The sequence below is a fragment of the Pholis gunnellus genome (assembly GCF_910591455.1).
Source record: "Pholis gunnellus genome assembly, chromosome: 2".
In the NCBI taxonomy this organism is placed as follows: domain Eukaryota; kingdom Metazoa; phylum Chordata; class Actinopteri; order Perciformes; family Pholidae; genus Pholis; species Pholis gunnellus.
The window spans coordinates 3,267,120-3,286,338 of NC_136536.1; the positions used below are offsets into that span (position 1 = coordinate 3,267,120).

The following is a 19,219-nucleotide window of genomic DNA, read 5'->3' on the forward strand; positions in this document are numbered from 1 at the left end:
CAGTCATTAGCAAAAACATTTTTTTAATACCAGATTTAAATTACACCCCTTACACCCCTTTATTTTTGTAATTAATACCACAAATTGCCAAGTGAGTCCTGGCTATAGACACGCCCACTGCAAGCAAATGATCATAATCTGCTTGTTTGTAAGAAAAAACACAATCTGTGCAATTACACAGTTTGGTGATGGCAGTGTTTTGGTATAAGGAAGATGTGAGGGTTTCCTCGCTCCTAAAAAGGTGCGGTTAATTCTCACCATGTCTGTGTGCGTGCGTGCGTGCGTGCGTGCGTGCCAGCCAGCATAAGGCGCGCGTGAGTGTGTGTGTGTGTGCGTGCACAGGGTGAATCAGGAGTGTCTGCTGAAGAAGGGTTGCCTGGGAGACCAGCCTGGACCCTTCCCAACGGGTACGTTACCTCCTCCCTCCGTTTTAATTAAAGGTGCACCGGTAATGAATCCAAAACTATTTCTGGTAAAAAGGGCAGTTCATTAGCCGGCGCGTGAAGCTCTTCATACCTGTTTTTTATCCCACAGATCTCTGCCTCATTGTCTGGAAAATACTCACTTTTGCGCGCGCGCGCGTGTGTGTGTGTGTTTGATGGTGATAAAGGAGGGAGGGGAGGGAGAGAGAGAGAGATAGATAGAGAGAGATTATGATTGCGCACTCAGAGGGACAGTCGTTTTATTCCATGCAGAACTATAAGTGCATCTGTTCGCTTTGTTTACCTTCTGGTCAGATCACAACTTCCTGAAAACCTTTGCCACGAAGTGATGCTACTCTTTTTTCTTTTTTTCCCCTCCCTCGCCAGCCGAGTGACGTCTCGTAAGGAAAAGGGGGCTGAAAACTGTGCGCGCACAGTGGATCCCTCGCTGTGACTCATTCATTTTGTATAAAAATGCGAGCGGTTGCGGACGCAGAGAGAGAGACGCGGCTTTAATTAGCCGTGTGTGTGTGTGGGGGTGTTTTTTATTTCTTTTTTCTTGAGCGCATACTGCTCGTTATCTTTCTTTTTGTATTTGTATTGGGAGATGTGGAGATGATGATATGCACCCTTTGGGAGACAGACACCACAGCGGACCGAGCCGCCCCCCCCCCTCCCCTCTGCGCTCCCGTGGAGTTCGTCGGAGACGAGGAAGAATGTCACCCACTTCTGCCGGCCCTAACATCTGAGTATTACTGAGAGAGAATCGGTCTTAGTTCTCTGCGTGTTATTTGGTTGCGTTGTCGCTTTTTTTAATCTTGTGGAGATCCTTCAGCAGCGGCTTCACTGTGTTTCTTTGGATTCACTATAAATGGACTAAATCAGGGCCAGCTCGTCTTCTATCTTCTTTTAATAGTGATATTTTCTGACTGATGGATGTATAGCCTCTCGTATCCGGATTACCGTGAGGAGCCCTCGCTATTCAACAAGCTGCGCCGCTCACGATGGGCGCAGTTCGTCTGAGCCCTCCACTGCGTCTCGGTTCTCCAGCCCCGCTTGTTGAATCTCCTCCGCACTGACGACTATGGGCTCGTTTTAAACTAAAACAAAAAAACTTCCTCGCCCTCTCTGGTTTTTCTATATATCTTCCTGCGGATTCTCAGACTCCCAATCTTTTCCACCACCCACCCCCACTCCACAAAAAAAAAAAGTTGATCATGGCTCGTCCCGGTTCGCGCGTAAAGCTGAGCGCCTTGTGGAGAGCGTTGTGGCTCGTGAGGACCGCGGTGGATTTGGCGCTGGCTCAGGAGACTTACGCGCCCCACTCGATACGGACCGAGGGCCACCTGACCCTCGGCGGGCTCTTCCCGGTGCACTCCAGAGGGGCCGACGGAGTGCCGTGCGGCGACCTCAAGAAGGAGAACGGCATCCAGCGGCTCGAGGCCATGATGTACGCGCTGGACCAGATCAACCTGGACGAGCAACTCCTGCCCAACATCACGTTGGGCGCGCGGGTGCTGGACACTTGCACGAGGGATACCTACGCGCTGGAGCAGTCCTTAACTTTCGTCCAGGCCCTGATCACGAAGGACACCTCCGACGTGAGATGCACGAACGGGGAGGCGCCGGTGTTCGTCAAGCCGGAAAAAGTGGTGGGAGTCGTCGGAGCCTCGGCGAGCTCGGTGTCGATTATGGTTGCCAACATCCTACGCCTCTTTCAGGCAAGTCTCCTGAGCGTGTGCGATTTTTTTAACAGTGTGTGCGCCCAGTAACAGGAAGTAGAGAACAGGGATGCAATAAGTAGTAACTCTTAAAAAAAGCATTATGTCACAGAGACAAATCAACTGTTAATAACAAAACACATATCATTTGTGCCTTTTCTGCCTCTCTTTTCATTATATTTCTCAATTTGACGCCTGTTATGACTAATATCCATCTAGACTCCATCTTCAAATACCAGAATGAAGTGAAGTGAATTTGGGTGGTCCCCCCCCCCCCCAACACACACCCACCCACTACACACTGTGTGGATGAGACAGCTGAGTGTGCTGTTGCTTGTCCCCGGTGGTGCTGAAAGAACAGCTCCCGTCTGTTCCAGTCCCACTCCGGAGTCTGGATGAGTGGGCACTGACAGCCTGACACAATCACACCCCAAACTCAACAACCCCCCGCTTGAGGATTTAACAGGCCTGCTTCATGCGATCGCACATGATTACATGAGCCCGTCGCGCGGAGAGACTGCAGGCATGGTTCTGTTTTATGAATCGTTGTGAAGCTGAAAGCCTCTGATTTATGGAGGAGTTGACTTGCTTTTATCAACAAGGGGTTGATAAAAGCAAGTCCCCCCCTTCTTTCTTTGAAATGAGTTTGTTTCAAACACTTTGCGCCCTAATTGAGCTCGCTGGCTGCGAGTAAACCAAAAGGATCTGCAGCACTCATTTCACAATGGGTTAGCTTTGGGTTTTATGGCAGAACATCTCTATTCCAGACTCTTCTGTGTTTTCGCCCCGCTGCTGGTGCTGCAGTGGAAACGATGGGGGGGGGGGGGGAACGCAGCAGGGCACCAATACAGCAGATTAATTATTAAAAACGCATCTACATAGCAAAATATCTAATTACTTGAAATGCCATGTTGATGCAAATGTGCAGACTTCTGTGCAGTTTTGTCTGGCGCGGGGACAAGCGGGCCGAGGCCTCGTCGGAGCTGCAGTGTTGACGCTAATGATCTGTGGTTGCAGAGTGTCGGTCTCAGTCTTCTTGTGTTTTGTTTCGGTTCAATTAGACACAAACCGTGGGGCCTGGCTGTAAGTAGCTGTCTAACTGTAAGACCATCAAAGCACTTAACATGCTTTTAGGCCCCCTCTTCCTTTTTTTTTCTTTTTTTTTCGTTTCACACACACTTACCAATGCAACACTCTTGTTTTTTTTTTACAGTGGTCATGCTCTTGGGGTTTTTTTTTCTGGCTCCATTGGCTGGACATTTAGACATTTAGACTGATGGTTCCAAACCGCAGCCTTCATCCTGGCTTTGATTATTATTCACTCTATGTAGGCTGAGTTAATATATTAATTTTTCATCATTCAAGTTGGTTAAAACCCTCCAGTGATACTTAGAAGCATTCTCAATGCACTGATTTGTTGCAGAGTTCGAGGGGTTGTAAGACTTTCTTTTTTCTTTCTTGTTTCATGCGAGCTTCATAATATTATGTCTGCATTTGGGGAATTCACAGGGTTTTTAAGGGGGAGAGAAAGAGAGATGATTTCCTTATTCCCTCTCCTCCTCACACCAGCCTGTGGGAGTGTAGCTGGAGCCCTGTGTGCCGTGTTTGAACAGCAGTTGTGACGCTCTGTATTTCTTCTCATTTCCCTAAAGTGTTGCCAGAAAGGTGGATTTAAACACCTCGGTCAAATCCATCACACGATGAATTTGGCCTGAACCTGTTTTTGCCCCGCAGCGCACTTTATTTCTTCTTTTTCTCTTCTTCTGTGGTACCAGCGGTGGCGATGAAAGCGGCGATACTAAACAGTGATGAATTAAACGATGCCGTATAATCAATACTTAACAGAAATGGGAGCTCCCAGCCCATCCGCCCTCATTAGTTTTCACAGCGTTTGATGAGCGCGTGGCAGCCATTACACGTTTCCCGAGATTGTCTGCAGCCGCAGTCCATCAAGTATCAAACGGTTCCGTGCAGAAAGCGTCAGAACGCTCGATACAACACCTGTTCAGTTATGACAAATGAAGCGAAGCAGATTGTTTTTCTCAAATCAAAACGAGCGCTCCGGGAGAAAGCGCTCAATTTGCTGTCGATTTTAATTACATTTAATTATGGGATGTGGCCCATACCTAAGCAATCTAATGGACTTTGAAGTAAAAACAACTTAAAAAAACACATAGTTTTCGGTCGATGACCTGTCCCCGAGCCCTCCTTTGTTCTCAGCGAGTATCCTCGGGTCTTTGTGTGACTCACCTCTGTGATAAATGACTCATCAGAGCAGCTAAATAGTGATCGTAGATGTAAATATCACGGCTGTCTGTTCAGGACACGAGGAGCCGCTGAACTGTTAATGCTGGGAAATTGACATGAGGGATGGATTTCTTCTTTCTGAAGGACCCAGGAGGGGGTTGATCAATACTGTTGCCATGGTGAGGCCGATTTGCTGCTAAGATGTTTTTATTCCATCGCCTTTCGTGCTGTGTTGGAAATGAGAAGCAACAATGCCACAGGAGGAGGGGGTGGGGTACCAAAAACAAGAATCAATCAGCCAGACTTTTGAAATGTTACCAGGAGTTGTGATGTTGTGTTTTTTTTTTGTTGTTGTTGAAGAATCATCGAATCCTCGCTGTCTGGCTCAGGAGCGCCCGGTCATTCTCACTGCAGTCGGAATGACCGGACAACTTTGTCCGTTCGCGAGTCCCCCGGCCTCTCGGGATGAATCATGCAATAGATTTTTATCCAGATGACGTTTGCATCGGGGAGTGCGGCCTCGCCATCCTCTGCCGCATCTCTTCTCTCAAAGGCCGAGGAGAAAAACTTTGTATTGAATGCAGGTGAACTCCGTCTTGTCCCCCCCCCCCCCCCTTCAGACTAGCTGTCTTAAGTGAGGCATTGACATGCTCTGCTCTCACAGCCCTGACAGGCTTCGCTCGCCTTTTTATCTCTCCTCTTTCTTTTTTTTTTTCGCACAGAATCATCACCGTGATTGATTTGAAGGAGATTGAAGCCTTGCAGTGTGATCTATTCAGCCGACTGTGGTAAAGATAGACACCAAAGGAATGTGTGTGTGTGTGTGTGTGTGTGTGTGTGTGTGTGTGTGTGTGTGTGTGTGTGTGTGTGTGTGTGTGTGTGTGTGTGTGTGTTGCGTAACGAGCTCTCAAAGTGACACAAAATGGCAGAGGTTAATTCCGTTACCGTTGCCATTTGTACATCGATGCGTGCGGTAGCGCAGGTCAATTAATCACATCTCCAGCACTGTTTTCAGCCCCGTCACAGGAGACGTTGATGGGATGTCAAGTATGCACCATATGATTAGATGCACACACACACAGACATTTACATATATATGCACACTAAGAGCTCCATTACCATTACCAGGAGTGAAAACACAACTGTCTCATGGATGTTTAATGAACCACACCAGTGATTTTGGCTCTTCTCTCCATCATTTGCTAATTGGCTTTCATTCAGAGTGTTTCACACAAGATCCGGCTCAGTACAATATAACTTTATAACAAGTGTGTGAAACGTGGAATGCTAAGACTGTAATTCCACTTTCTCGCCAAACTTGAACACTTCTATCCAAATTAAGGTTCAGCCTTTTAGTTAACACGTGATTAAAAACACTGAACATCATGTTTCTTGTTATGTTTTGCAACTTAATGTTTAAGATTTTGTTATTGCGCGTGAGCAGTTAGTTAGATCGAACCTTTTTTTCTGGTCCAATGAAAAATGGGACTGCGGTATGTAGCTAATGGAGAAGTCAGGGATGCTAAAAGTTGATCAAAAATATTTACAAGAACAGAGAAAGATGGCTGAGAGCGGCTCAGTGGGATTTATCTGGTAAGAGAAAATTTGCAGAATCCGAACGGTGTTATTAAACCGTCAAACCTCCACCGTCAGAGTTGTGAAATATTCACCATAGAACATGGGAATTACTCAAATGAGTCTTGAGGGGTTTTGATTTAAGCTTAATTTCGTCCCAATACACAAATGGGAGAATAGCTTCAGTAGCCGGGTAACAACAATCCGAGACACGGCGCCGAAAAAATACCCGCTTTGAGGACGAAAAGGCCAATTATTGAGTTTATGAGGAACAATTGCAGCGTATCTCTGTGAATATCACGTCAGCATTGCATTAAAAGTACAGCACCTGAGGCCCCGAGGGAGGGCTTCACAACATTGCCACGTCCTTGTAGAACAAAAGGAGGACTGGTAACAAGACGGCACACAGCGGGTGTTTTCTGTTTCCATGCAAAAAAACAAAATATTAAATACGAAACTCGCCGAAAAGAAAACCTGCTTTTTCAAAACACATTTACCTTCAAAAGACAGACCTTTTATAAATGATTGATGAGTCATCAGTCAACACATCTGTGCTGTTTCTGTAGATTGATCTCAGTTGATCGATATCGCATTTGCGGTTGATGGAAGTCGGCTTCATGCTTCTATCTTTATCTTTTCAACCTGTTCAGTTTGACACCCTGGATTCATCCTTCAACACACATATTGTACACCCTTCTGTCTGCTTCTCTCTGACATAAGATTTCTCCAGGCAGTGCAGTTAGTGACAGTGTGGGCTCCATGGTAACGTAGCTCTGACAGCTTGACGCAGTAGCAGAGGGGGCGGGGCCTCGCGAAGGGTCAATTATTACAAATGACTAGAGGTCCCCAGGTAACACTTGACTTGTGCCAATAGGGCTTATAGCGTAGGTGCTGTGGTCTTCATTGGGGGGGTGAGGTGCTATTATCTAAATGTTTTGTAGTGGGGGAGGGTAAAGGGTTAATGTTGTGTCTACTATATTAAAAGTAAGTAAACTAAACAAATTATAGCAGTGGAAGTAGAGAGTATTAAGGAACTTTGAATGAACACAATGGACTTTTATTATTCCTCTTGATATACTGCAAACATTCTCTGTAGTCCAGTGATTCTCTCTTGTGGTCCTTGGGACTGAGAGCCCTGCTGCTTTTCCCTTCCAGACATTTAATCAGACGCTGACTTATGGCCGGATCAGACCAGAATTGGCGAGGTGAAATTTACTCGCACGCTGTGGCAGAAAGCAGGTGTGACGGGGAAATTATATGGGCAGGGTTACCGAGCATACGCTGTGCGGGATAGCGTGGCTAACGGGCTAAGAACAGCATTCTGCAAGTTGAGAAATACACGTTGTCATTGATTATTTTATACTCTTGTTTTTCTTTTTTCCCACTATCTCTGTCCTCGCACTAATGGACATTAAACCTTCTGTTGCTTGTGTTCTTTAAGTATGTAGGTAATAGAAACAAGGATGCAAACAATCAATATGTACTTAAGGAGCGGTCAATCCCACCTGCTCTCTCAAATTGGCTGCCTGCCGGTGAGTCTCGCTATCTCGCGGGTCAGAGGTCAATCAGGTTGAACTGATGCGAGATCGATATCGTGACGAGGAGGAAATGCGTCTTGCCCGAAATGACGGAAGCGAATTTTGGTGTGCGAAAACAAAAACTGGGATGCAGACGAATGCGTGAAGTGAAGTGATGCGCTCGGACAGAATTGGCAGCAGAGCTCTGAGTCTGAGCGCCGGGGTGAAGCGAGAACATGCGTGGATTTGATGTTGGATTTGGATTAAATACAGAAAGAAAGAAAAACAGCCGTTATTTTTGTGTTTGAGTTTGCAAAAGGGGAGAGTCGGTGACTGTTAATTGTTTTCAGAGCATGAACTGTACTCCAGGAAAATTCCGACCCGCTAAGGCGATAATTAAAAACTGATAACCACACAGAGAAATGTTGCTCTGAGAGCCATATTTTTTCAAATTCCCAACCTTTTGGCCCTCTTTGTGGCGTTGTGAGGGAGTGCCGTTGCTCTCGTGTTCAGTGAAGCAGGTGTATATTCACACACACGCACACAAACACGACGCAGTGTGAGCAACTGATGCAATATTAATAGAATGAATAAAATATCTCTGTCAAACAAGTTGTCATTGCGGTTGACGTGAGGTCATTGGGTCAGCACCCTGCCACGGGGAGAATATGAGAAACCATGCACGCCTGATATTAAGGTCTCGGCTATTCCCACAGGCCTTTGGGGGGGATGGTGCACTTTATTATTCAGCGACATAATGGCGTGCTATATGAATAAATGTTTTTCAATGAAAACACAGCTGGTACGTTCTTGTGCCATTCTTCATTCGTTTTCAGACGTATTCTAGTTCATGGTTCTGCTTTCTCTCATAGCTGGTGTTGTTTCAGTGTCTTTAATGAGGTGCCATGGTATCGGGGTCGGCTTGACTATTGCAGCAGCTTGACTCTACCAGTCACATTATTACCCCCATGTTCTCCCACTGCATGGGAGGAGGAGGTGGGGAGGAGGAGGGGAAGGCACCTGCTTAAAAGCTTAGCTCTGCTCACATTGAGGTCACACCAGCGTTCCTTCAAAACTTATTGTCTGTATGACTGTAAAATGCGACAAGAATAGCGCTCTTAGACTTCATTGGAAGTTTTTTTTGCACTTTATCTGGCGAGCAGAGGGAGCCAGAGAAGACGTAAACCCCATTACGTCCGATCCTCTTACGGGGATGAGTGGAGAAGTATGAGGAGGTCTCTGCTGGCTGCCGGTCGGCCTCTCACTCAGGATCCTCTTCCAAAAAAAAAAAAAAGAAGGAAAAATGTGTCCCCGTTGCTTTAGCGGAAAAATAATCCGGTGTGGGCTGAAAGGCATTATCAGAGGGCTAATTGTTGTTTTTTGAAGTTGTTACAACGCACTGATCTGTGATCCATGCAACGTTCTGGGCAGAACCTGAGCTACAAAGTCACTCAGCCGAAGCAGACTTCTAAATACCGTTCACGGCTGTTTGCATGGTAGAAAACCTCCTACGAGCACAAAAGTGTCTGAAAAGATCAAGAAGAAATTTGCCTTTTTAAATATGATCTGTTTTCCTCTCCTCACAGATCCTCAAATCCTGCTAAGTGAGCTAAGTGAATTTGTTAAAAGGCCTCCTGTGAGTGCTGCCTGCGTGAGTGTCTTCCTCTTCAAAAGGAGGATTTTTTTTTTTGTTGTGGTTCTTCTTAGACTTGGGATCTGTGCTTTGTTCTCCGTTTTATCTCATTATTCTAAACACTTTCCCCGCCCCGGCTCTGAAATCGCATTGCACCTTTAGAAATTGTATTGCAGGCTAATCCCGGGGATCTACTTGTCGGGGAGAACCCCCTCGCTTTATATGAGACATGTTGCATTTTAAGAAAAGAAGAATTAAACGGAAGGTAACGAGACAAAGAGTCTACAGTCGTGCCAGCAGCTCTGTGAGGCTGTACTTTGGCACTGAGATACTTTGAGCTACATGCTAACATCAATATGCTAACATCAGCATGCTAACGCACTGACAGTGGCCATGTTAACATGTTTACAAGGTATAATGTCAATACTTGCCATCTTAGTTTAGTGTGTTAGCATGCTAATACGTGCTAATTAGTGCTAAACACAAAGTATAGCTGAGACTGATGGGAATGTCTTTAGTCTTGCAGGTATTAAGTAATAATGCAAAGTCTTTGACAAAGAAAAAAATGTTTGACCCAATGATGGCAAAATGGCGGCCATTTTTGTTTGCACCGAGGTGAGGTTTTGCAGGGACGACTAGAACGAGTAGAAATGTTACGAAGTGTAAAGAACCAGAACAACAACTCATTGTCTTTTGTCAAATGACCACAGAAAACTGATCAATGTCCATTCTACTCCGAGTCTATTTCTATGCCTCAAACATTTAATACCGTTGTACGGACGAGGAAGACGAGGATTCGATGGGAATTTTGACGTAAAAACACTCTGATACAGATTTTATTGACATATGCATATTTGGCATATAACGAGATAAATCAACTGGGATGCAGATTTAAAACTGTGAATATGTGCTTTACATTGCCACTAGCATAGATTATGAACAGCAGCTTCATATTTAAGCTCTGCATACTTTCAGTATCTCAATCACACAGTTGAGGGTAGCAGCCACATGCGAGGACTACTGCAACAATGCTCTTGAAACACAATAAACTTTGTGCAACGTGCTGCCAACTTGAAAGGGGCAGGAGGTGCACCGCTCACATGGCTGCCTCGCTGTCCCGGGAGGCTGCCGGCACGAGGCTTTGTTGGGACTGCATGCCCATGCGAGGGCTCTAATGTAGACGGGCATGCCACTGAAGAGCAGCGAGAAGTAGGCAGGGAGACGCCGCACGCAAACTTGAGCTGCAAGAGAGGGAGGAGAAAACACAATGGTCCTTCATCTGCAGTGTTTATATATATATATATATTGTTTCTCAGTATTATTTCTCACCTCTGGTGGTGTCGAGTCGCGCAGATACAGTCGTTTTACATTCATGTGCCCCGGTTTACAACGTTGGTCCTTCTTTGTTGTTTATTGTTTTAAAGAAGGAATTGATTGAATAATTATTGATATCCTTTACCTAAATCAAAAGCAGCAACAAATCCATCACAAATCAAATTACTGCATTCAAAATCTCACACCAGTAAAAGAAGAGAATTACAGCAAATTGTACTGAAATTAACAAAAGTATTCATGCATATATTACTGCAGAGGAACTGGTCATATACTGGTCTATGAGATTTATATTACTGACATATTGTGTGTCACACTATTTTAGCTAGTCAAGCTAATATTGACTTCATCATATTATGCTACGACAAAATAAATCACATTCTGTAAGCTGACTGTGTTTTGTGTCTAAAGTCTTTATCAGTCAAGCAACTGGTAACTAAGTTACAATATGTCCCTCTTCAGTGTGGTGACGTTGAGTTATTAAGTAGCAATAATTGAAGGTGTTGAATACTGAAATACAGTAAGTAGGTTTTTTTTAAACTGGCAAAATTAGGTCAAACCTGTCACAGCTGGATACTGCTAGATGTAAATGAAGCGATCCATTCAAAATATGGTAAAGTTAACATATGTTTATATATGTGTGTGTGTGTGTGTGTGTGTTTCGCTACATATTTGTGTGTGTGTGTGTGTGTGTGTGTGTGTGTGTGTGTGTGTACACGGTTGAATCTCAGGGATGTCGGGGTCCGGTGTGCTCTCACAGTATACACAACAACCTGTCATCGGGATTCATTTCTTGTCCTTCAGTGGTGTTATTACAGCAGGGCCGGAGGGGCCATCAGCTAACAACACACAGGAATATATAACCGTTATATCAGCCAGCACTGTGTGGACCCTTAAAGGGAGGCTAAATTATTAGAGTGCAGCACGGGCCTTCGGGTAGTTATGCTAAAATACCGGTTGATTTTGAATGTGAAAATGGAACTTTGGTGTTTCATTAGCTCCAATTTCATTTTGTCTGTATTTCCCTCGAGATTATGTCTTTTCTTTTTTCTTTTTTTTTTGTTCTCCGGCTGTGCAGCGGTGTGTTAGTTCTGTTTGAACAAATCCATGCGGCTCTGCTCTTTTGAGCTTAAAAAGGTGTACTGTGCCGCAGCACACACGAGAAAATTAGTCGACAGGGTAACTGTTTTCAGATGCAAATCCTGTGGGATTTCAAGTGCTCTCTGAAACGCCTGCGTGTGACATTGATTTGGGGGAAAAGACCTCAATCACCGCTGACATTTTGCAATTTAGAGAAGCTCTTTCTCCTCGGAATGGGTTGCTTAAACTACAATTGACGAGCGGTCGGGAGCTACCGCTGACAGGATATAGTGTTTTTTAACTGCCTTATCGGTGTTTGAGCAATCGCATGTGGTCCCTCGACGAGGCTAAGAGGATCAATAGCGTGTAATTTATCAGCACATTATGCATAGAGCTGTCAGGCACTCTACCTGGAGGTCGAAGGGCAAACAAAAGGGATATTTGCCAGTAAATGTACTCAGGCCTTTGGGAAGCGAAACCATCTGTGTGTCGCGTCGGCCGGTTGAACATCATCCTCCTGCCAGGGAACACAATTCTAAGACGTATAAGATGCTGCGGAGGGATAAATACGTTTTGTTTTATTCTATAATCCTGAAAGAATACCCACGTGTGTATATTTGTATTAAGTCGTAACAAAAATACGTTAAAATATTCACATTGTTGGGACCTCACAGGGTGAACCGCTACATCTTGGGGTTGTGTTTAGGTTGAGGTGATGGTTCGGGGGTTGGCATGTAGTGGTTACGGTCAGGACGAGTCTCCAGAGAAGTCACATCAAGCCACATGTATGCATGATGCGAGGGGTTAAACGGAGCCCCGCCACACATGCCTCCGGCAAAAAGCTTTGATTCATAATTTAGCGTCGGATATTGCCTTTTTTTCCGGCACCGCTGCAACACCAGACACAGTCGCTGTTGTTGACATGCTTTCATTCCCTTTGCGGCGTAGAGGGTCGGCGGGCCACGCAAATACTTACCCAGTATAGAACCTGAGTTACATCCAGGCTCAGCGCAGCGAGGGGCTCTCGTGAGCAGAAGGTCTTTCCTCAACCTCTTCAACTTCTTGTCTTCACTGTCTGCTATCTCATTATTCCAGGAAGGGATCTCAGAACTGGGCAAGATGGCGGCTTTTTGAGAGAATATCCGAAAACTACAACAATGAAAGAGGGCGTGATGTTTCTGCGGTTTCCCTCACCACAGGGCAACCAGTGAGCATCACCTCTCTGAGCATTAGGTGAAGTGATTTTGTTTAGTGCTGGGTTCATAGAACACACTGGTTGTGCCTTTTATTGATATTTGTTGGTTACAACGTGCATTTGTAAGGAAGGATTTGTACAGTGGAAGGATAAATTGAATGGACTCTATTTACACTTTCATCCTTTAAGGACTTTGAGTGAATTAACATGGTACGGTTATCGTCTTGCAAATTTACTTAACATGTCAATTTAATGCTGTTGTTTTGATTCATCTTAGTTTATTGGTTATTTTGCTTATTGTCAGTTTGCAGATTGTGTACATATTATTTTATTATATATCTTTCAATATTGATCAATCCTCAATATTTAGTTTTATTGAATTATTAGTCTGGTTTCGTTTAGGGATTGTGTTGTTGGGTTTTCTATGATGTTGATTTCAGTTGTTTTACGTATAATTCAATACATTTACAGTCATTACAAAAAAAGTATTTAACTGAAGCCCAAACTGACCAATCCCATTTCGGATTGTTCCCTCATGGAAAGGGTCAAAGTGGGCCAGAACGAACCGGTACGGTGATCGTGCACCTTTTGACTCATAAGTTGATACATTTAGCGCGACCGAAGTGAGACGCCAGCAATCCACACTGACTCAGTCTTTCATAAATGAAAAAGAAATTAAGAAATCAACAATAACTTGTGTTGATACATTGATTTAAGTCAGGCGAATCTGCCTGTAGTGAAACAGACGGACCGGGATCGTTCAACGTAGACGCGGTTAAACACGTTCATAACGCGTACAGAGCTGGATATTTGGGTGATGTAATCGGCTGTCTATGCAGATTACTCGTCACTAAATGCGGCGACTTGAAGCGTAAAAAAAAATGCGGGAGAAGCGTTCCTGTTTTGTAAGAAGCTCAAGTGACGGACGTCAAAAACAATTCCAAAAATGCTTTCGAATACATTTGTTTTTTTTAGGAGCCGCATGTCAGATACGGCATCGCCTTCAGCGTGGCTTTGGCGGCTACATGCCATAACCCCTTAATGTACTACTATAAATCAAGCGACCAAAACAAGCGTGTGTGTGTGTGTGTTTGTGTGTGTGTGTGTGTATATACAGTGTATGTACATGCATTGAACTTTACGGGGACTCACATCTGGTCCACACGAGGTTAACCATTAGAATTACTGTTTGGTTAAGGCTTCTCTTCGAGGTGGGGTTAGTTTGGGGGAGGGGTGGTGGTTAGGCACGGAGTGGTTACGGTTAATCATACGAATGTACTTCAAGGAAATGTCCTCCTAAGTAATACACTTTTGTGTGTGTTTGTGTGTTTTCGGGTGGCGATAATGCGCTCTCACTGCTCATGCAATTTTCCACTTCCTGTGCACAGTTGGAAAAACACATCACACCTCTTTTATTTGGAGAAACCATCCACACCGATGTCATGCTTTTAAATGTGCCCTAATGAACATAAAATGAAGAAAGAACGAAACAGGAGCCACTTAAATTCACCCACTCTGTTGGTTGTAGCACAAGCGGCTTCGAGCAGACATTTATTTTGTGTGCAGAGTCGCACTGTGAATGGTAATGTTAATGCTAAATGCAGTTCACATCATACTTCACCGCTGCTGTGTTTTATAGGTTTAACTTTAACAATAAAGCATCGTTTGAAGGCTAGAATTTCTTGAAAGCACACAATGTGTACATCAAATCTCAGCTTAGCTATACTTAACTATAACTCACATATGAAATACTTCATCCACATTTCATACATTCCTTTTTATTTGGCTTTTATGATTTGTTCTGCAGGGAAAGAAATGCATGTCAGTGCTCTTGTTGAAAATAAAGATAAGCCTTCAGTAGCGGCGTGTGACAGTTCCATTGTATTCGACTGGGCTTATTCCTGTTTCGGCTGGTTAACTTGTCCGAGGGTAATTGTCTGATCTGGCGTCTGTTGCGCATCTCTGATTCTGGCTCTGGAATACATGTCAGTGTGCAGCCTTCTGACACTTTGTCTCACTGCGAGTGGAAGTTATGTGAAATGTGCGTGTCACAAAAACACATTCCACATAAATCTTCCCGGTCCATTAGTCCGGACACTTGCTCTGATGAATCATGATCTCGGTGAGAATGAGTCTGTTTACACAGAATGGCTCTCGCTCTAAAATACTGTCTCCAGTTCCTCCAGAGTTGGCAGGTTGTTCAGTACGCCACTGGGGGAAAAAAAACAAAAAATAGAAGCTTCTTGTCCTCTCTGAGTGCACAATTGTCCATTGTTCTGGCTGTGCAGCGAAGCCGGAGTGTTGCTGACAGGATTACCTGTTCAGGTGCCCTCGGTGATGCACTACACCTGCAGCGCAGAGCAGAGCAAAGAGCCTGTGAGTGGCCAGGTCACAAATCCAGACAGGATCATAATCAGCCTGAGCCGGGGGGGGGGGGGGGGAGATGGCAGACATACAGAGACTTCATAAGGTTTTCCTAAAGGTTTTTCAATTATACAACGGCTACCTTTCTGCTCAAGAGCACACATATAACAATATAGTAGTAGTGGTGCATCTAAGTGAAGTGACCATACCAGTGGGTTTGTGTAATGTAACGTTATCATTGTGGAGGTACTGCAGTTAGATTTGAGAGTCTGTACTATACGTTACCACATAACTGTAATGTGACAAACAAATAGTGCAGACCTGATGATCGGCGTGTTGGATTTTGCACCATCTAGCGCTGATGTTGCAGACTGCAACCAACTGAAACTTCTCCCGTGTGGGAGAACTACGGGGTGACTGAAACTCGAATCTAGAGTCCGTGTTTGGTTTGTCCGCTCTGGGCTACTGTAGTAAGATGGCGGCCGGCTCCGTGAAGAGGACTCGCTGCGTATGTCGATTTCTGTGGCTCGTTCTAATGTAACGAAATTAATTCTTACTTCCAGTAAAAGAACAACAAAAAAAACGTAAGAAAATATACTCGTTAATATATTATTCCATTTCTGCCAATGGATCCACTAAATGCTGCACACTGTTCCTTTAATACAGTTTCACGAGTCCTCCTATGTATTTTCATATTGTGCAGAAATGTATAGGAGGCAGTGAATGTCTGTAATTGTAAAAAGAGATGCTTTAAAATGTCTAAAGCATAGCGGCCTTTTTTCCGCGAGATGATTAGCTGTGATATAAAATGCTCATTATTTGTATCAAACGGGCTGAAACTTGCAAAACCACAGGTATGCGCCTGTAAAGTGCAATGAATAAAATAAAGTAATGAGCAGCTTAGACCTCATTAGGCTACTGTAGTTGGTCAAATAAAGCCTCAGAAACCAACTACAGTCCTGCTAGCGGCTCTCTGTGGCTGTCCTACTTGCTAATGTCAGCATGCTAACATGCTTACAATGACAACGCTACGGTGATGATTAACAAGTTCACCATCTTACGTTTGGCTTGTTAACACAAAGAACAGCTGAGGCTGATGCTAGTTTTATTCATTTTGCAGGTATTTAGTCATAAACTAAATGGTGATGGCCCTTGATGAAGAAACGGGCGACTGCAAAGTGATTACAATTCATTCTGTACATCATTTTAGTGCTACAGGAAAAGTCAGGAGATCACCAAAGTCATGAGGAGATTTCGAGATATTTCACAGGTAAACCAAGTGGCTCAGCCGGTGGCACCAGAGGGGATCTCCATCCTTTAGGCATCATGAATGTCTGAACAACATTCCTCTCTAATAACTGTTGAATCATTTCGGTCTGGACCAAAGCGGTAGACGACAGACCGAAATGACCATCCCTAAAGCCACGCCGCTAGCCGAGCTAAAAACAAACACACAGCTTCACATTCACGCGCTGCGTATGAATCTGCACCGAGAGAGACCAACAACAAAAAAATGTGCCTGAAAGAAAAACAATCATTTGCAAAAAACTAACTTGGACCAAATATTTGCTTCTACATTTACAGAACTTTTTTACTTTCTCATGTTCTTGCCTCGGGCGTCAAAGTCATTAAAAATGCAGCAGAATATTAACCATTTAAAGGACTCTGCATTCCTGATTCTAGCTTCATGCTCACTGGCTACAAGATTGACATGCGGATCACATTGAGAACGTATAGCTGTGGTCTGACTCTCAGCAGATCTTTTATTTCCTCATGAGTCACACTCAGCCTGAAGTCCTCCGGCTGTTCTGACTGTCCCCCCGTGTTGACAGAAGAGGAACTGACTGTGCTTTTGCCACGAGGACCCAGAGACTGTGGGAGAGATGAGGGACTTCGTTGCCCTGAACTGAGCCTCCCAGACCGTGGGTGTGTACTTCCAGCAAAGGCGTCCACCAATCGCATGCTTCGGGCTGTAGGTAGTTAATGCGAGAGGGCCGGTTAGAGAGCGCCAATCCCAGCAAAGGAGGAAAGATTTCTATAAAGCCTTGGAGGAAGGTCTGCCTCTGCAGCTACACAATAAAGCTCTAATTTGACTGTGAAATGCCCTACCTGGAAGACTTTTCTCTTCTTTTCTCTTCTTCACGCTCAAGGTTGTCTTTTAAATTGCTTTTATTCTCAGCTTCATACTCTGGTGTACTCAGATAAAACACTCGAAATATAGCTGCATCACTACAAGTAGGCAAAACCTTCTGTATTTGTTTTTTCATTTATTCCGTCGTCTGTTCATCCATTTCATTTTAACTACCTTTCTCATGAATGCATGTCTGGATTATTATTATTGCCTTTCTTTATAGATGTTCTTTGTTGTCATGCCAGCTTTGTAAAGCCCTGCTCTATAAGTCTGAGTACCTTGTTGTGAATGGCAGTTTAAGAAGTTAATTCTGCCCGTTTCCTGCAACATAAGAATATCAGCTGTGCGTACGCCTCCTGTGAGAAGCGTCGCGGTTACCACAATGCACAGCACACAATAGCAGGCATTAAATCCGCTTTCTTGCTATTCAAATACGCGTGTGAGACTTTTTGCAGTGGAGTGTTAATCTGCACCGTTTGCAACTTCTCCGACTCTGATCCGTAAAGGGCTGATTTGCGACATGTGAATTTTTGTCACCTGTGTTGTGAATTGCAGGTGTTGCTGATGAGATACTATATTCTCAACCCTGGGAGAGGCTCAAGGCAGCACTGCAGGCAATGCCTGGCGTGCAAATAGCTGCCTATTTAACTGTTCTGTTCTAAACCGGTACATGTGTGTCTCGAGTGCACAGCAGCACCAAGAAAGGGGTTCAGACACACTTGCAGAAGGAATAGAATATCTGTGATATTTTTCCGCTGCTGTGATCAGTTCGTAATTACACGGCCCCGCTGAATAATTCTTTGTGAGGAGCCGGCAGAGAGGAAAGATGAGATCGAGGGAGGCTCGACCCAGCATTGTCTGCGCTATTAGGGTAGAAATGGGGCCTGGTGATAACGCTCTGTGGCGTCTGAGGAGAGAGCTGCACAGAGAGAGATGTGGTGGTGGGTGTGGGGGGGGGGGGGGGGGTGAGTACAGAAGCGAGTCATTGGGATGCAGGTCAGAGTGTTGCAGGTGCACCGCTGACAATGAATGTGTCAGACCGTGCATGTTCCAGGTGTAGGTGGGGGAAAAAAACAACAACATGCGCCTCCGCTCTGTTCGCTGAATAACATGGAAGAGCCGGACTGGGACCAGGCCGAGCAATGAGGCAGAGCAGGGATGCAAAGGCACACTGACAATTCCCGAAGCGCAGACGTTTGCCTTCGCATGTTACTCATGAAAGAATATTCTCGTTGTTCTCCATCCTAAGGCATAATGGCATGCATCTTACAGTATTGGGTTATTTCTCCTTCATATTTCTCTTGAGAAAATAATAAGGTTATCACGCAGGCTGTAAGAGAACACAGTAATAAAAAAAAAGAAGAGAAAAGCTGTGTCCAGTGCACTTTGCAGCCGGGGAAAAAAAATCAATACAGCCATCTGTAATGCGAGACCATGTGGATATAAAGGAATACATTTGATAACACTTAGTCACTGTGTTTCATTCCTACCCACGAGTGGAGGTTCTGTCGCACCTGGAGAGAGAGAGAGAGCACCCGGCATGATCAAGGCTGCTCTGCTGAACCGCGTTGTTCTCTGCAGGGCCTCGCTTTGTGCGAAGCCGAAGTCAAAAGATGCTTTGACAAAATGACTTGAAGAGATACAGCGACTGAACAAAATAACTGTCGGGAGCGACTGCGTGAAAGTTTAACATCGTCGCGGCAGCTTTAAAAGGGGTAAGAGCCTTAAGTCGTGGTAGTGGGCTCCGTTTGTGACATCGTTAAAAGCTACACCGCACCTTTTCTTTTTCCCCGGTGAGCTTCGTAGATCTGCAATGAGGCTTCGAGAGCTATTCGGTGTTGGGAACAGATTATTTCTTTAAAACACCGGTGGAGTTGAAATAGCAGTCTGTTTACCAGATGGAAAGGAAAGAGGTCGGTCAGGTTCCCTTTGTGAGCTATCCACACTTTCCTCCCACGCCTCGGCTCTACTCTACTGTGTGGCTCTCCTGGTCAAATATCTG

General features: G+C 44.7%; 1 protein-coding gene across 1 annotated transcript in view; it reads left to right on the forward strand.

Moving 5' to 3' along the window:
- Positions 1–1,639: 1,639 nt before the first annotated feature.
- The window catches only part of LOC306707406 (metabotropic glutamate receptor 7-like), a gene marked incomplete at both ends in the record, with an annotated part of 61,287 nt that continues 43,707 nt past the window's right edge, over positions 1,640–19,219 (forward strand). Inside the window, one exon of the mRNA XM_079174854.1 lies at positions 1,640–2,143. Coding sequence (XP_079030980.1) covers positions 1,640–2,143 — 504 coding nt within the window. The remainder of the gene's footprint in view (positions 2,144–19,219) is intronic.